This window comes from Aphis gossypii, chromosome 3 (genome assembly GCF_020184175.1).
Source record: "Aphis gossypii isolate Hap1 chromosome 3, ASM2018417v2, whole genome shotgun sequence".
Lineage (NCBI taxonomy): Eukaryota > Metazoa > Arthropoda > Insecta > Hemiptera > Aphididae > Aphis > Aphis gossypii.
In genome coordinates, this window is record NC_065532.1 from 49496637 (window position 1) to 49517576 (window position 20940).

General features: G+C 24.0%; 1 protein-coding gene across 2 annotated transcripts in view; it reads right to left on the reverse strand.

The window, feature by feature from the left end:
* LOC114125258 (neurotrimin) overlaps positions 1 to 20940 on the reverse strand; it is a 161271-nt gene that overhangs the window by 8520 nt on the left and 131811 nt on the right. For both annotated transcript variants that reach the window (XM_050203480.1, XM_050203479.1), the window contains exons 7-8: positions 19147 to 19299; positions 16807 to 16854 (exon numbers count right to left, since the gene is read on the reverse strand). In XM_050203480.1, the coding sequence (XP_050059437.1) occupies positions 16807 to 16854; positions 19147 to 19299 (201 nt within the window). The remainder of the gene's footprint in view (positions 1 to 16806; positions 16855 to 19146; positions 19300 to 20940) is intronic.

Below are 20940 nucleotides of genomic sequence, written 5' to 3' on the forward strand. Positions count from 1 at the left end.
TTAGGAAAACGTATAAATATTATTTAATTAATTCTAAAAATATTTTAAATTCTTAAAATAATTCTAAATTCAAACAACATGAAATTATTTTAAAAATTTTAAAAATAATATAACACATTAAAATAATTTAATGAAATAGGTTATAATATAAACATATTCAGTGTTTATTTTTAAATTAATTATTGTTTAGATGCAGAGTCATAAACATCAATTATAGCAAAATTGCCAGTGATAATATTCATATAGTTAGATATAGTTTTAATAAACACAGTAATCCAAAGAGGATAATTCTGTTAAACTCTGTTATTATTATTATTATTTTTTTTTTTGAATAAATAAATAAATACAATTTTAATAAATTGAGAACGTATTTGTGTATAATAATATTTTACGTTTTAGCTTTTAAGGTTTTATTATATGACAAACATGATAAATGAGAATATAAAAAAAGAACTATAACACATCATATTATGTATATTGTATATGACCCACTGAAAGGAGGTTAAAAAAGAAATCAAAAATTATATTTACTCAGGATGACACCTATTTAAAATAGATTAAACAACATGTCAAGATGTTCATTATTTTGCAAAATAGAAAAAATAATTTAAAAAAAATATGTAAGTAGCTTTGATGTACATTAGGTGTCGAGTATAGATATTTTAGGTGTGTTAAATACTTAAATTTGAATTCGATGATACATCATTGTACATGAAAACACTTTTTACCGGAAATAATCCATCAGCTAATATTACTAAGCGTATGTTTATTTGATTTGGCTGTTAAAGTAATTAATTTTGCTTTTAGTATTATAGTAAGTGATATAAGTTTTTCCGATTATATTATAATGTTTATTATATTACCTATTTATTATATTTTAATTATTATCACAATAATATATGTTTAATGTTTATACCATATTATATCAACTTATACAACTCAAAATGTAATAAAATCATTCTGTAAATACCATAAAATCTATCTTTAAATAGATACTATATTTTTTTTTAATAAATAAAAAATGTTATTGAGTATAGTAAAGTTCATAACAGTATAACATGTATAAAAGTTTAAGTTTCTACGAATAATGTTTTTAATTATAACAAAATTTAAATGAGTAATTTCAACAATATTGGAACCTAAAATATCTAAAAATAATAATTTATTTATACATTTTTAGATTTTATGATTTTAGTATGAACTACTTAACATGAAGAATCTTAGACAAAATGTTCAATACTTAGTTATATAAAAAAAAATGTATATTATGAATTGTAATTAATAACTTATTAAAGGTTATTATAAATGATAATGATCTATATTTATTATTTTGACATGTGTGACATGTGTATTATACACAAGATTATTTATCAATTATTTTTAGCTAACAAAAAATAAAAATAAAAAATAAATTTATTAATAACAATGAATCTATGTTGATAATTAATTGTGAAAATTGTATTTCATCAGAATAACTATTTACTGCATACATTATTAGCACCAGTATATTATGATATATTAAACCATTTAATATTTAATATATTTTTTAATCAAACATCGCTATTTGGAATAACTTTAGATATTAGGTGTTAAATAGACACTTTGCTAATGAGCAATTAATAACATAACTAACATAACTAAGCTCTATACTAGAATACCATCAATTAAATTAATAAATAAATAAACCATAAAAAATCGATATCGGTTAATGATAGAAATACAAATGATACAGACTCTGACACAGATAAAACGTCTTGGTAAGGTTCACCAATATAGATTAAACGTTTCCGCTCCCCAGGATCTACGCCAAAAGCAAAGTCCATTAACCAGGGGATTACTTCACAATATACATCTAATAACCGCGATGCTGCCTTAGTTGAAAACGATTTAAACAGCTTCCCGTTTCGATGAATATGGATATAGAGAAACAAGTAATCAAAAACTCACCTTCACCTATATAAATTATAAAATTTAAAAAAAATAATTTCCCCGTTGATTGTGAAAAAATTAAAAATTACTTAGGTACCCCGCAGCCAAACTCATATATATATATATATATATCAGTTTAACAAACAGCTTACAACTTACTACTACTGATTCTAAATCCTTCAAAACCATTTTTGCAAAACCCAACTAAAGGATTGAGTCCTTTAGATTAAAGAAACTGGCCTAGTTGCCTAGAGACAATTTCAACAAATCAAAACTAACAACAACCAACTATGATCAGCTATTAATAGATTTGTTAGATAGTCTCATCATGTGAAATATAAATTTAAATAATAAATGTTAACGTATATGATATAGGTAACATCGTTTTTAATATTTCGATTTAATTTTAGTGTGAAACATCACAGACATTTTTTTTTCGAAAAATACATTTTAAATTAAGCTAAAAACAACAAGTATTACTTAATATTAATTTATAACTGATAATAAATATCATAATAGATTATATATATATATATTTTTTATTCGTTGGTAAACAATATTATCATAAAATGACAAATTTTATTTTTAAAGTAGGTATAGCTCTATAGAATTGTACGAAATACGTAACGAAATTATGCGTAAGTCGTATGTGTAATTTTATTGCAGGGGGACTACATGTTTGTTGTAGGCAATTGTTTTTAATTAATAGTTTCAACAATTAACGAAACTTCAGCCATTTAAAAATGCTATTGTTTAAAATAGCTAAAATGTATAAAGTTTATTGATCTAAATACATCGATTCTCGTGTAATCGAGGGGTAATGTTAAATAACTATAGTAAATGACCTATATATGTATATTTATACAGTACCTAATACCTATTTCATATTACGTACTTATAAATTTACCAAAGTTAAAAAAAAATATATATATTATACTGTCATAAAATAAGAGTAAAAAGTATCACGTTTATCAAATTTATACGTTGATTAAAAATTTAATAAAAAGAGATTTTAAATACTACCTACTATTACTACCTAATAATTATATTTTAAATGATACGACACAACATTAAATTGAAATTAGTTAATTGATTTTTGAAAAATAGATTTACATAAAAGTTATTAGTGGACTAAGAAACGTTAATTATTTAACTTTCCGTTCGGTTGAAATATATTAAAAAAGTATTTAATATTATAATATCAAAAAATACTGTAGTTGATGGTAGCTATAATGTTATAGGTAATTGATGTATAGTTAATTAAAATTAGTTTTATATTATAAAGCCGGTTCTAATAATTAAACACCATGATAAATGTATATTTTGAAGAAAGAGCTTCCATGTAATTATACCGTTTGAGACGAATAAGTTATTACTAATTTTAATATATTATTTTATCTTGGCGCTTAATATTATCTTCATATATTTTGTTTCAAAACTTTAATGTATGACATTAAATTTGAATCTGATCGAATCATTCAATTAAATATTTATGATCAGTATACAGCTATATGTATAGACTATAGATGCATACATACAGTTTTAATGAAATCACCATTAAATTATACCAAAAAACTGAATGTTACAGTACTTCAAGAATTCTTAAGTTTAATTCATTTATTAAAGATATAAAACGTAGACATAATAGATAATAATTTTATAATAGGTTCATAATTATAATATTATGTTGTAGGTATTAAGATTATTAATTTCTTATACTATTTATACTAAAATAACGTTTTAAAATTTTTAATATTTTAAAAATCATGAATACCCCCTATTAGAAATTATTAAAGTAACATTTTTAGAATCTGAACGGATTTATTTATTTATTTATTTTATAATATTTTATTTTGCATATTATGTACTATGTATGAACGATAAGTAGTCAAAAATATGCTTAAATTTTCATCTTTGAGAGTAGTTTTGGATATAAAGTTGTATCTTATTTGCATTTTAAAGAGGTTAAAATTAAAAATTCTTAGTGTTTTTTAAAATAACCGTAAAAAAAGTTAAGGAAAAATAGGAATTTTTACTCAAATATAGTTTTTTATAAAATCTATTAACAAAACAACGATTCTTAAAAAATCTAAGGTTAGTAAAAAATTTAGAACAAAAAATAAAAGAAAAGAAAGGTATGCATTGAGTATGCTTAAGTCAGTTGAGTGGTATATTATGTATGCGTTTATATTTTAAATACAATTATGAACCTATTACAATTTTTTAATATTATTTTGATATTTTTAGTATTATTTAACAATTAAGAATGCATTATGATATACTATAAGTAATCCATTTAATGTAAAATACTAACGTTTTTAAAAATATTTCTTTAAGGGGATTGGTGACGGTGATTGCCTGTCTTTGTCTAACACACGCGCAACATAAGAATTCAAACGCATTTTTTGTCCAACGTACCGATTGATACAGTAAAGCGATAAGAATTCTGAAAACAGATTTGAATTCGTCGTCAAGTCTTCTTGAGAACGGCCAGTCCACATTTTTTATATTAAAATATAACTTTTTAAATAATTGAAATATGACAATTTTTTAATTAATCGTTTGTAATATAATAATTTTAAAATTTTGGCAGATAATATCAAAAATGTGGACTGACCGTTCTCAAGTAGACTTGACAACGAATTCAAATCTGTTTTCAGAATTCTTATCGCTTTACCGTATCAATCGGTACGTTGGACAAAAAATACGTTTGAATTCTTATGTTGCGCGTGTGTTAGACAAAGACAGGAAATCACCGTCACCAATCCCCTTAAACATATTTTTTTACTAATTTTTCAACATTGATAATTTTTAAGAATTTTATTATTTTTAATGACAACATGCATTCTTAATTTAATATTCAAAATGAGAATGTAATTTAAAATATATTTTGATTTATTAAAATAACATTGTGAGCAAATAGATAATTGGTTAAGTGTTTAAAGTTAGACAAATGGTTCAGTTGACTAACATTTTTCATGATACCTAGTATTAAAGTATTATACTACTTCACTCAATTCATTCAAACTTTAAATACTAATAACTTAGAAACTACTTGTATAGAATTTGATTTTTATGGATCAAAATATCCAAAGAATATTGTACTTTGATATGAAAAATTAAAAATGCATGTTTCATCAAAAAAAAAAATAAATAAATAAATAAATAAATAAATAAAAAAAAATATAGGTACTAGGTTGGTATATATATAATGACAAGAAAAAATAGTCATACATTTTGTATTATAATAACTTTTAACTTATATTAAACAATAATTTAAAAAAGTTACTAGCTTATGAAATAACGAGTGTTTTGCATTTAATGGATCACTTGGTCGGTATAACTACATATTATTTTATTATAATTTAGAATGCGCCGATTTGTGATTTAAAAGTTTTTGCGTCATCATATAACATGCCAATAACAATCACATTACATCGAGACGTACGCTTCAATAATAATTAGGCTTTACATAGACTTGTTCCACGAACCGATATTGTACTTTATTCATTATATTTTTTTTTCATAAACCTTATCATATTACAGGCAAACAACCATGATAAAATCGAATTTCAAGTCTAGTGTTCAAGTGTACATAACAATATAACATATTATATTATTCTGTATAGTAATATTCAATACACATAAAATACGAGTTGTATGTTTATAATACGTATGGATATTATGGACTAGCAGAATTTTACTCTATTCATTCCGTTAATGTGTACCACATCGATACATTAGGCATAATACTATTGTAAATGTGTGCAACAAATTGGTTAACATTTATTCGGCTTGATTACGTATATATATATATATATATATAATATGATAATTTCAAATTTGTGTATTTTTATCATAGGAATATGATAATTAATGTATTAATATTTCAATACATGTACCTATAATAATAATTAATAAACATAGTTTCCATTTAAAAGCTCAAAACAGTCATCTATATTCTATACCATCACGATTACGTTATTTTTGTTCACCGTTCTGACATAAACGCTGCCATTACATCACACACAAACACGTATGTCATAATGTATATTATATAGGAACGCGTGTACATAATATTATACGATAATAAAATAAAAAAAAAAACAGATCAACAATGTGTTAAAAAAAAAAAAAACACCCCGACTTTTTCAACTATAATAATAAAAGCAGCAACATTAATAGCAATCGACGCAATGCGAAATGTACAAATAACAAACAAACGCCGTCGTCAATCAATCAACACGACGACAAATCGCGCCGCTATAGGTACGCATTATATTATGAGGAGGGACGCAATGACGACCACAACGGCACTGGTACACGCGCGTACAAACATCACGTGCCATTGACGATTGTAGACACATATTATAAGTGTATATAATGTAGTATATTGTGTACGTATACTAATATGATATTTTCCATTTATTTTATTATTCCAAAATATGTGTGTGTATGTGTTAGAGAGAGAGAGAGAGAGAATTGGTGGTAGGGAATGAGGGACATGAAAAAAAAAATGATAATAATAATAATAATAAAAAACTTATGGAAAGAAAAGCAATAAATTATGATTTCCTGTGTGACCCGAGTGAGTGAGTGTGTGTGTGTGTGTGTGTGTATGTGTGTCTTTTAACCATTCTGCACCCCCTCGCTACAACGACAGCCCCTGTACACTTCCGGCCACGGTCGACAATAATAATAGTTTGGCTCCGTTCAATTCGGTACATATTATACGCGCGTACCGTATCATTTTAGGTCAGACGTATGTCGCCGGCCGTATTTGCATTCTTATTATTTATCGTTTTCCGACCGACCGACACCATTCACGCCCCTCTACCCACTTCCCACCGACAAGACCACCCCGCCGCCGTCCATCGACGACGGACGACACTGCAGAATTTCGTACATGCATATTGTATATAGGTACATAATATTATATATTTTTATATACATCAATCGGATCCCGATCTATGGGCACAGTTTGAATTGCACGCGACAAGGGCGAAAACATACGCACCACTACCCATTTACCACTTTAATCTACGTAAATACAGGTACATATAGAAAATATTATTATATACTTAACGGACGTCGTACTCGTGACCGAACCGGAATGGGTTGGAACGGGTGACTTGTGTACACACTGTGTTTAACGATGATATACGTATATAATAATACGGCCTTACAGGTGACGAATAACCCACGTTGTACGTGTGTTTATTTATTTGGTAATATACGTGCTAAGACCAATAGCTGCAATATTTAAAACATTGATAACAAATTAAAGTGATATTAATGCCGACGGGAAAAAAGAAACTAATATTTAAATAAGAAAAATTGATAAACTAACAATTTATAAAGCAATAATAAATTATAACAAATAAATTAAATAACTGTTGAATAGATAGAAATGTATGTAATGTTGAATAAATTTTGAATAGATATATTTTCGTGATTGGTAAAAATGAAAGAATCAGTTCCAAAAATAACTCGATGTCAAGTGACAAGCATTATCCGTAGAATAATTATTTTTTAAAGTACAATATGTGTTATAGTAAATTATGTGGAATAAAAAATATCAGTAGACTGAGTGACTTTATTCAGAGCTAGCCAGCTAAGTAAGAACGTTTTATAAAACGTTAGAATATAAGTATATTATTGATATATTTTCTCTTCAAGGGATTCAGATTTAAAGAATGAAGTAATGGTGCATAAGAATGAGGTTGTCTAGGAATATGAATAGGATTGTCTCGAATTAACTATATTATAAAAGATGCAAAAAATAATTTTTATATATATACAACATACAGAATATTAAACTGAATTACCAACCTTATAAATGCAGATTCTGTGGTCACGAATTCACGATATTTTAAATAAGCTCAAGCCTGTTCATTCTACTTTATTAGTTATTGTAAAAATAAAAATATAGTAAATAATATTGTAAAAAATTATAAAAATCTTTGTATAATTTTAATCTGTTAAATTTTAAAATCTAGTTAATTTTTAACTTCATAACTATTGCATGATATAAATATACGTATATCATATTACGATTACAGACGTTAAATATTGTAAATGTATATATTTAAGTTTAGTTTGATAAAGAAAACTTTTCATTACAAAAATAAGAAATTTACAGAACATTATTATATTTTTCTATAACGTAACAACGTATATTAATATAAATACGTGAATTATTTAGTTACGCATGTAATAAGCAGTTACTCGCGTGTGGGTTTAAAAAGAGATGAGTAAAATATTTTACTACAATATATACGTCTTATTACGTGAATTTATTGAACTGTGAAATTATAGTTATTACACGAACCGTTTGACGAAGGATTGTCTTTAATGAAGTATCGAAAATATAAGTTACTATTACTGTTACTAGCAAAAGATTCTTATGTACTTCATAAACTATGATATAAAATAATATTGTGCGCTTTCACGAATCAAAATTGTTCAATAAATTGCGTGGTTAAATAAATATATAATAATGTTATAAAGCAATTGAATAAAATAACAATTTTTTTTTTACTTATTTAATATAACATTTTCAAGTTATTTCTCTCTTATGGTTCTATTTTATTAAGAACATAATCTGCGATAAAAACAATATTTCCTAATGATGTTTTAAAATATTATCGTTGTTATCTACGCCTTAATTATGTTTTACTCGTATTAAGAAATTCAGAGATCGACAATACAAAATATTTAATCAAAATACAAAATTTAATCTTAAATAACTTGACTATGTTCTAAGCACCAAAGACCATCCAAGTATTAACAGAAATACTAAATAATAAATTGTTTCTATAAATTTAAGTAAGTATACGTATTATATAAAAGGATATTCGTCAAACAAGAATTCTTTGACATATTAGAATAAATGCCTTTATAAAAATAATTGTAAAAAGTTTTCGGGATGCAACTTAAAAACTCTTCCGGGAAACTCAGCTCCTTGTGGAAAAATCAACGTTAACTTGTTGTGTATTGCGTATTTACCTGATATGAATTGTAACGTTGATATACTTTATTATGCTTTAAATGCCATTGAAGTTTAAATTGAGCGATGTTTTAAACTCAATGCTACCCTATACCTATTCAATTGCGCAATTGTTAGTGAAATATTATCAAACAATTATTATATTAGGGCATTAGGCGTATCTATAACAGAAATTATATTTTGTATTTAGTATCTCCGATGCGTATACAAAACGAGTTCTGATCCTCAGACAACAAGGCGCATAACAACTATTCACCGTTTATATTGCAAAATAAATTATATGAAAATATAAAATGCATCAATCTAATATATTATAATGATTGACTAAACTAATAATGGATATCTTCACGAATACAATTAAATAAAACGGTTGTTACATTTCATATTATTAAAGGTATTAGTACATGTACCTATACAGTATACATATTATATATATTTTAAATCTCGACAATAATAGAAAAAATTAGTATTACAATTTATGTATAATAATTGTATTTATTATTTTACATTTATTGTATATAAAAAAAATTCAAAATAATGTCATTGAGTAAATAATGTACTTTTAAATGAATACACTTTGTATAATATATTTTTTTCTTCCCAATTAACAATTATAATATGATGTATAAAAGAATATAGAACACAGATATACATTTTACAAACGTGTGTACTATAAATATATTAATGTTTTTCAAATAAAATTAAAACCACTGTAATGTTATTTTTGAATTCTGGATTTTTTCTTGGGTAATTTATTTAAATTTTTATGATTAACAGAATAAAAAGAAAATACGTTCATTTCGAGCATTAGACGTGGAACATACATATACGTTACATTTGTTTGATACAATTATTTAAAAAGAACAAAAAAAATCAGAAATAAAGTAATTATTGCTAATTGTATATTTGTATAAATACTGTTGACAAATAAAAATAAGTTTAATATTCTTTTCAAGTTAAATTCGCTTGTTTTTAGTTTTCAATTAATTTCAAGCCTAAACTTTTTGGTTGTATTGGCAGGATTTAATTTATTGTTATTTTTTACCAGCCATTATATTATATTTTAATGATGTGCCAAATTTGTTCAATACATTTTTAATTTTTAATAGAGGTATGCCCTAGGCAAAATGTTAATATCTTGAATCTTCCATACATTTAATAATTTTCATAATTTATGCAGTGGAACCGAGAACTGTTTACTATTTTAAATGTTAGTTAACTATTTGATAATTTATAAAAATAATTATGTATACTTCAATGTAATCAAATAATTTAAGTATGAGTTCTGGAAAAATTAAGTACTTAAGCATAATTTAAATTTAATAAAAATACCATAATGACAAATTCCGATATACCTATGTGCTATTCCTATTTATTATATTTTAATAAATAATTAATAATACAGCTAAATATCAGTAAAATTTCGATGTATATAAATTACAATATGACATGGAAATAATATTTAATAATATAATTCATGTAAAATATTTGTTTATTTTATAGATTACATAATTAGATATTATTCTGCCAAAATTTGAATTTTTATGTATCAGTTTTAATAAAATATTGATTTTAAGCTACACGTTTTAATTTACGATTGAAATAATAATTCGATATCAATTTATAGGTTACCTATGTATATTAATGGACTTATGTATAATATATATGTATATTACAATCAACATAATTAATAATTATATAGATATACATAAAATATTTTCGATGTTGAACTTAGTAAAAATATAAATTTGATGATTAAAAATGTAATAGATAAAATGTGTTTATTGTTCACAAATAAAAATATTTGATTTGTTGATTTAGATTCTTTATTGGAATAATTAGGGATCAAAAGCAGTTCAAATCGATCATTATAAAGTTTTATATTTTACAAACAATCTACATAAACTTACATAAATATAGGTTTTATTTAAATTTATTTTGTGTTTAATATACATTAAAGTTCAGTTCGTATTTTTATTATTTATATTATGATTTCCTATGCATTCAAAAGATTTTATTTAAACATTTTTTTTTTTTTTTACAACGACTAGATTTCTTATAACAAACTATATCGTTTGAATATAAAATTGGTAATGAATTAAGTTACAACTCAAATCGGATGGTGAAGTAAAGTAAATTAAAATATTATATATTATTATATTTAACATGTATGTAAATATATTAATAAAAAAAGTTTTAAAAATAAAGAATATTAATATCTTAGATACGTGCACATTTTGAGTTTCTGTAAGATTTTATCTGTTATACGTAATTTTATTGTTTTTACATTTTTTTTGCCAATTTTTGTGATTTTCAAAGCATAATGATTAATAAACGTATTTGATTAAGATTGAGATAACATTATTTCAAAATAAATAGCAGTGCTCAAGTACCAATTTAATAAGAATTTAAACAAAACAAAATTATTTTCTATTCTAATTTTTAGTTTTTTTTTCTTGTGTAGGTAAATAAATCATTTAATGAAAATGAGTTTTTATTTACCTAATATTTACTTACAAAGTTAAATTGTGAATTTCCTTATTTATTTTTTCATTTAATTTTAATTTTACATTATATTAATGGTAAGTTATATTAAAAAATATAGTACCTATATGGAATGATTTGAGTTCTGTAAATAAACATTTAGTTTCCAACTAAAAACAAAATGAATTTAAAATAAATAACCAATATTTTCAAATTTTAATTTAAAAATTGTTTTTTAATATTTTTTAAGATAGAATAGCACATTAAATATATATTCATATATTTATAAAGAATGAAATTAATCTTTACTAAAACAACTATGTACACATTTTTTAGATTACTTTTAATATTGATTTTTCATAGTTCTAATGTTCTAAATATATAAAAGTATATTTTAAGAAAATTATTATATGATTAAATTCTTATTAAGGTATCATTAATTTATTAGATAAAGAATTAAACTACATCAATTGGTTTGCAATATACTATAGAGTATAGAGTTTATTTCAATAGGTATTATAAGTAACGCATAAGTTTATAATTGTGTTGGTTCTTTTAGTTCTAAAAAAAATTAAGTTTTGTTTACAGTAATTATGTTTTAATTAATTAAATACCTTTACATTTCGTTTTGTGTAAACACAATGTTTATAAATCGTTTATAAAATATTTTATACCTAATTAAGAACATCAATGTATTTTCATAGAAAAGAATATTAAATTTAAAATAAAAAGTTTGAAATAAATTTTATTTTTTACTTTATATTTTATCTTCAATTGTCAGAAAAAATTATTGTATATTTTTTAACATTAATTTTTCTTTTTTTTTTATATATAAATATTAAATAACATATTAGTTTAATAAGTTATTGTCGTTTTTTGGTCTATTTTTTACTCTAAAATATTCAATATATGATAATGGTTAAACATTAAGAATTTAATTATCCATTCGCTCAACAAGGCTGTTTAAATATTAAGATTTGGGTTACGTTTCGGGTACGTATGGAATGGCATACACGAAGTAAGATTACTGTGAAGCCTCATGAGTCATGACCAATTTTGCTTACATAGCAGATTATCATATTCAAGAAGCAATAGTTTAATGTACCTATAATCTAAATATAGTATTGAGTAAACACTTACACAAGCTAGACAAATTAACCAATAAATATAATAATAATATATTCCGTGTAATTTATACATATTAAATAGATAATGAATTTTCGTATACGGAATAATGATAAAATAAAAAATGTACCTATGTCCTATTTTAGGTTTATTAATTTATTATGTTTCAAATAAAAATGTAATTTTAATTAAAAATAAAACGTTATAAAATAGGACCTACAAAGTCCATAAAAATAAAGTACAAAACTATAGTGCATATTTTAGCGATAATTAAAGAATTAATAAATAGAAGTAATCTATAGTAGATGGTATTTAATTTAGTTAATTACAGTTATTAGTTTTATCTTTTATCCATAAAAAATAATAAAATAGAATGTCACTAAATTGAAAAATACAAAAAATTATAAGAAATTAGGCTATTTTCCATAAAAATTGAAATAATTAATATATTTCGAAGACTAATACAAATTCGAAGAGATACAAAATATATACGATTCTTACTTAATAGTATGGGAGTTTTAAATAAAATAAATAAATTTTTTTTTATCGTGTAAAAATTTTTATTGAGTTATATACTGCAGATACAGCCACAATGATTCAGCGAAGAAAAATATAATTAAAAAAGATACGTGTAAGTCGTGATTTTTACGTATTTATTACCAAATAAAAAGCAACTGATCAAATTGAGGACTAATAGGTGTAGAAGTGAAAGTCAAAAAACGGTATTTATTTTAAAATAAAAAATATGACATAGCATCACATTTTAGACTTCTCATTTGGCTAAACCTAGTGGTTTAGTGATCTCTGAGAATTGAGTGAAAATTAAAACGTGTTTTTTTTACAACTAAGCAAGAATGAGAAATGTAATTGAGTAAGTCCTTTGATAATTTTGACAGTAAAGTTTCATAGACATACACAGCACTTACGTATACACACGTACCCGTAACACGGATTTACAGCGTGATTTACTTAGCATGGTTAATCCTATTTTTTATTTAACGATAAATTTATTCAAATTTTAATTTTTTTAAATTTTGAAATATAATTAAATTTGCGTTTTTCAAATAAGAACCTTTTTTTTACTGTAAATAATTTAATGGGTAATTTTTATATATCTAATTTAGAATTTGACCAATTAGTTTCCCAAATATCAGAATGTCTATACTAAGGATCATAATTAAAATTTTAAAATTGTAATTCATTTGTAAAATTGTTATACGAACATATAAAAAACAAAAGTGATATTGGCACTAAAATTTTCAAATCATTATAGCCTAAATATTTTACGAACATATCGTATTATGAAGTTACTATCTTTATTACACAAAGTTAAATAAATCATAAATATTCGTTCGAATTTTTGTTTTTATACGTCGAAATTTTCAAAAAAAATATTTCTGCCAAATAATTTGATGTAGAAAAGTGAGATTTTCATTTAAATAACACAAGTTTTTTCTTCACATGACACTCCTTGAGTAGTGTAAAAAATATCAAGTTTAAAAAAAAAAAAATATATTTAGGTATATTTAAAAATTCCAAAAATCAGATTTTGAATAACTGCATTATTGAAGAAAAAAGTGGGTTAGCATGTTTGGTGAATCATTCTGTATACTCTACTTCTACCATCACGTGCCTATATATACGGAACTCGTTTGAAAACCCCCATTAGATCACGTTGGAAACGATCGAAACCGCTGAAATGTTTTATTCAACTGCCACCGCGCGCCCTCCTCACACAGTCAAAACCGTACACCAGTCATATTCTAGACTAAATCGCTTTATTTTGGACGTGTGCGGCCAAAACAATAGAGACCATCAATATCTGCTCTTTTGCTGTTACCTTCATCTCTTTCTCCTGTAGGTATAGGTAGATATATCGTAGGTATACGTATATATATATATATATATATATATATATATATACTTGTTCGTTGATCGTGTATAAATAATTTACAACCACGTTGCGGTGATTCGATAGGATCCCAGATGATATATATTTATATAAAACGACGAAACGCAATGATGACGACTACGAGGGCAATCACGGATGGCGGTGAAAATCAGGGAAAATATCCAGTGGGAAGTCGATGTTCCTGAGGTGCTGTTATAGGTTTGGATAGAGGACCCCGTTCGTGATGTTGTGAAATTAAGAAGATATTAACGAAAAACGCGTTTCAAAATCATACACATTTTTACTTTTTTTTCAGATAGATTTCGTCAATGAGTATTTTTTGATGATCGTACGAAATTTGAGATAACTCATACTCCCATAAATATATCATATTTTTGTCAAAGATCATTTAAAAAATTCATCTTTTTACAACAAAAAACTTTACCTTTTTCAATGTGGTAACTCTTATGAAATTATTTGTATTTTATTTACCATATTCAGTACTTTATAGATCAACGGTAGATGAGTTCTTTTTAAAAACAAATAGTTTATTATCATAAAATACATTAATTATTATTATATTTGTGTTATATTTTCTTATTTCTGTTATGTATATTTTTTTGTTTTTTTTTTTTTATAGTAATACTCATTAAACACAAAGTCATTTTAATAACTATTTATATAGCGGCCTCACGTCTGTACTTATTTATTGAAACATTAATTTACCTAATTAATTGTGATAATGTAATAGTTGATTTAATTTGAAATTTGTTTTCATTATTTGTGTTGTGTTATATTCAATTATTAACGAACGAACGATTTCATATTCGTTATTTCATATCTTAAATATTGTATAAAAATTAGTGTATGAGGCCGATAAATTCGCGTGTTTATTTTGTATAATATTATAAATCATTATATATAATTTTATTTCGAACTTTAAATGGTAAATAGTACTGCGTGTAGACGTTTTTATAAAAAAGAAATTCGATGAAATTAATTACGAAAATGTAGTTAATTTGGTTAAACAATTATGGTAGGTACGAAAAATTGTAATAATTAGTAGGTACTAATATTTTATTATTTTATTTAACCGTGTAATATTGTATAATAATATTATAATGAATTGGGTAAAATATATAAAAAGTGCGGAAGTACGATAAAAAAAACCATGTATAATTTATTCATACGAATTAATATAAATAAAAGTTAGAGGTATTTTATGATTGTTTTTATGTAAAAAAAAGATTTTCTAAATTTTCTGCGATACATTTTACATATTCTATGAGCATTTATTATCAAAAAATTCATACGGACATATTATATTTTCATAACTTCTTACCATTGTTCCCCGTATCATAGTCATCCTAGTCGTTTTGTGCGACAGAAGCATCGTTATGACGTATTTTTTGTACTATGTTTCAACAACAATAATTATATAAAAACAAGTGTGACTACATAAAACATATTATACATTTTGCTTGTACGTCTTAAAGTGCTTCTAGACGATGAATGTAATTGTGAAAATAAAACGCGAAACGCAACAACTCAAGACTCTTGAATTTTCCTCCATTGTCTTAGTCATGGTCGAAAAGGTTTATCCAAACCAAAGGGTTTGTTTACTTTTTATTTTTAACGAATATTATCTATATTAAAATATGTATGTAAAGTAATAACAAAATATATACCTACTCATCAATTAAGTTTATTATATTTTTAATTGTACGCTGATTCATCCCATATTTATTATATTTGAAATACTGTAATACAGTATCCAATTATTTAATTCTTTTATATCGATTTAACAAATACAATATGCGTCGTTTTAATAAAAATTATGTAGGTACAAACAATATGTTTTAAATAAAATAATAATTCATTTTATATGCATTAATATTCTGAAGACATGGTTGTGTGTATTGAGGTATTTACATGCATGCTTACCATCAATTTTAACTTTATTCAAATTCAAAATACCATAATTTTTAATAAATGAATTGTTAATGATAAAGTGAGGTGAGCATGCTTTGTGAATTACTCTATACATTTAGAGAAACTGTGTCTGATATCTAACACATTAAAATTATGATTTGTGTTTTTTTCAATGTTTCCGAAAAAAAAATATTAATGGTTATTTTATGTCTTATTATTTTGATCCTCAAAAACATAATATAAACGGTATTTTTTGCATAGACGTGCGTTAAAAAACATATTTTACTTGTAATCGTTATTGTTGTATCAGTGATGCTTAATAAAACCATGAATACACGTATTTCACATCAATATCGAGTAACTGCTGCACTCGTATAATAGTATAGTATAACTATAATAGTATTTGTTGTATAGTAAATAAAAAGTTGTTACTTACATCTGTGCTTGGGTCGCGTAGTGCTGTGTGCGCCGTTATTAGCCACTTCTATATTTTATGAAACAAAAAAAATTTTAGTTAAAAACATTGTTAAGAATATCTACTAATCTAAAATTATAAAAAAATAATAGGGTATTTCAAACAAATCTAGCACTAATTGTACAATTTTATAGCATTACCGTTTTCGTAGCAAATAGAGATGATAATAAAAACTATTTTATTAAATAAATTCAATTTACTGATGCATGTATTACTTTTACTGGGTTATGAATATACGTATTTATATATTATATAGTGTCTATAGCCGTGTAAACTTGTTTATTGCCATTGGTTTACACATCGAAGTGCCATATTATAACAGTAAAAGGGTTAATCGAAACGAGTCGAGTAGAATCCCATGTACTTTAAATAAAATCAATCAATACCAAGTTAGTAGATTCTCATACATTCGCTAAGAGATTTCATTTATATTCAATGGTTTGTACATGAAGTTTGAACAAAATTCAGATTTAATGACAACGGTTTTTAAATTCGTTTTTTCCAAACTGTTCTGAAGGTCAGTTTTTAGTTTTTGATATTCGAATTATTATACATATTATACAATAACTTCTTATTTAGAATTGTTTTTATTACTATTTATATACGATATTTAGTTATATTACTAATACTAACTATCTTAATTTTAAAGTATAATATATTTTACATAATACTCTATGTATTATACTGGGTAATGCACCAAACATGTTTATTACTCATCTACATTTTTTTCTTGATTTTTTAAGTATTTACATTTTTATACCGTTTAAAGAATGTCCTGTGACAGTATAAATTATGTTAATTATAACCCCCATATATTTCAACCCCATTATAATTGACCCACCATTTTTGATACATAAAGTTAAAAAAAAAAACTTGAAAATACTCAATTTCGATTTAGATAAATCAATATTTTTACAAGAAGTCTTTAGATTATTGATTTTTAAGAAATAAGTGTGATACTTGTTTGAAAAAAAGTAAATATATCATCAAATGATACTCATTCAGATAGTAATTATTCTGTATGGAACTTATGTGTACCTATTTGAATATATGATCTAAAATATGAATATATTAAAAAGTATATTTTTAATTATTTAAGATAAAATTTGGAATCATAGGTAATGTAGACGTTACGAAGTAAAATAAATTAAGATGTAATTCTTTGAAATTAAAGTATAATTATGATTTTAGAATTTGGTTTTGGTCTTGAAATGTTGTATATAGACAAAACAAAAATACAGTTCATTATCTGATTGGCAATTCAACATTAAAATTAAAATTAAAAAAAAAACCAATTATGTTTTATATCGAAGGTTAGCGTACTATTTTCGAAAATGCTATTATCATTATAATTTCCATCAGTATAATATTAACAATATAACTGTTATGAATAGTCAAATAAAATGCAAATTTCAAATGAGCGATTAACAACGTTAACGCGATTAAACCTATAATCATGGTATAACAATATTAAAACAAATGATAAATCATAATGAATTCGATTGTACACACGCAATGTCTAATTCAACGGTAAAAATAAAATCTAATATACTGATAATAATAATATAAAATATTGAATTATCATATTGGTAATTAAACATTTCTGATTTATTATTATAAGTATAACGATTTTGAATCATAATGTTTTAATTTCCATTTTTATTAATTATTAATACATCTACAATTTTTATATTAAATTATAATTTATTTATTTATTTTTTTTTTTGATATGGTTTTTAATAACTTTGGATCGAACGCATTAAAATGTCTTTTTTGAAACGCATTTTGACTCTTTGTACTGAATAGGCATTTTAAGAGTAAAATCTACATTCAACGCGCGGTTCGTTGATTTTCTCCTTATAAACCAGATTTATTTTTATCGAATTCAACTAAAAACTCAAACAGAAAAATTTTATACATAGTATAATAATTTATTATTATTATAGATAAAATAGATCGTCAGCATTTCTTACCAACCATATTTTATTTTTACGTAACATTAATATTCTATTTTATATGAACGTATAATTATTTTATTTGTACATAATAATTAAAGACATTACATTGTAAAATATACCCAATGAATCTTTTGTGAAATGTATATGAAATATGTCTGTTGTTATAACCTATATAGTTTTTAACTTACTTAATTATAATTCTTCTTCGTCTCTATATTATGTTTTCGAATGTATAGAAAATTAAACAAGTTTAAATAAACTACTGTTATGTTTTATTTGACTTTAATATGCTTCGTAAAAAAATGATATTAAATAATAATTTCGTTTAAAAACATACACTTACGGTATATTTTTATTGTGCCATCTGTGTCTCCGAGTGCGTTTCTTGACAAACATTTGTACGTGCCGTAATCTTCGGCAGTAACAGACTTAATTGTGAGTTTCATTCGCGTTTTATATTGTTCAGTGACAAACTCTTCCGGTTCATATTTTTCTCCTGTAAATTAAATTACAAATTTTATAAATAAGACTTTTCCGTTTAAAATTGTACAAACAATATGGGCTATAATATTATAACGACTTGATGTTTGTAAAGTCTAATGTGTTTTTATTAAAATTATGCGCAGAAACAATTTAAGAATGAAGAATCTAATACTTTATATAAAATCTTTATTTTTAAAAATTCCTTTTCATTTTGGATTGCTACTTGTGTATATAATATTAAAATAACAGGCTAATGACCTAGTAGTTGAAGCCTTAATTCCTAAATAAAAAAAAATACATATATATATTATAATAATCGAATTGAAATACATGGAATTATGTTTTTATAAAAGCTGTAGGTAATTTAACGTATATCATCAAAAGTATTTAAGATATCCATATTCAAAGGTAGATTGTAATAATTACATTTAATTATTTAAAGAAATATTTTTAAAATATTTTATAATTTTCCTTAATTGTAAATGTTTAAATAGTTTATTTTAAATGTTCAGTTTGTTGAAACGTAAAAATATGTATAACATTAAACATTGTAATATACGATCGGTTGTTAGTAATTTAGTATTATAATAACATAAAGAAAACGAAGCGTTATAATTTGAAAATATGTTCACGAGTCGGAATATTACAATATGTATATAATATACATTTATTAAGTGCACCAGCTTTCTAAGTGAAGTATACTATCTTTATACCAGTGTTGTTGATTTGACTTTATAAACAGAATAAATTACTTACTAAATTAGCATATTATTTGTTTGGAATAAAATAAGACAAGATGTATGTTATAATGATTAATGTAATATGACGTACTAATATTTTCATTCTCGTACAATTTTGATTACAATCTTACAGTCTGAAACTCTACAAATATGATCACTTGAAAATATGTAATGGTACATTACGATATTAAAATTTAAAATGATGTTAAATTTATTCATCAAGATTGATTAGATTAGGCTGTAAATGTATTATCTATAAATTACAAGGAATATTATATAACACTGGACGGTTTCAATCAAAGACGTTAAAATAATACAGATAGGGTTATAGAGTAAATATTACTTCATGATTACCACGATTAAAGATAAGGTTATATTAAAGATATATCTTTAATCGTGATGATTACACATAACCTGTATTTTATGATAATTAATAAATGATATGTAATATCATCAAAATACGATAGACTTGCTGAGCGCGCGCTCTCGCCTATACACACTTTCATATATATATGTACAGAAAGCTGAATACGTCACAGAGATTGTTTTTAGGTTACTAATTTGTCTTCACTTACTTTTATATAGGGCAGTAGTTTTCTATTTATATAAGTTTGATATCTGATAAGGAACTCAGTTAAAATCGTAATTGATCATTTGTCTTTACATTCAGAGTAACTATACATAGAAAATCAACAAACTGCCTCTTCAAATACTAAGTAAATGCCATTTAGATTATATATATTATATATTTTTTTTTTTTTTTGGACCTTTTTCACACAACCAAACAACGTGATCATAAACTAAACAAAACATAGGTACCTACTATAAATTATTAAGTTCCTTGTATAGCTCAGAATAAAAACTTTTTAAACTAAAGAGAATAAATTATGATTTTTTTTTTTTTTTATTGGTAG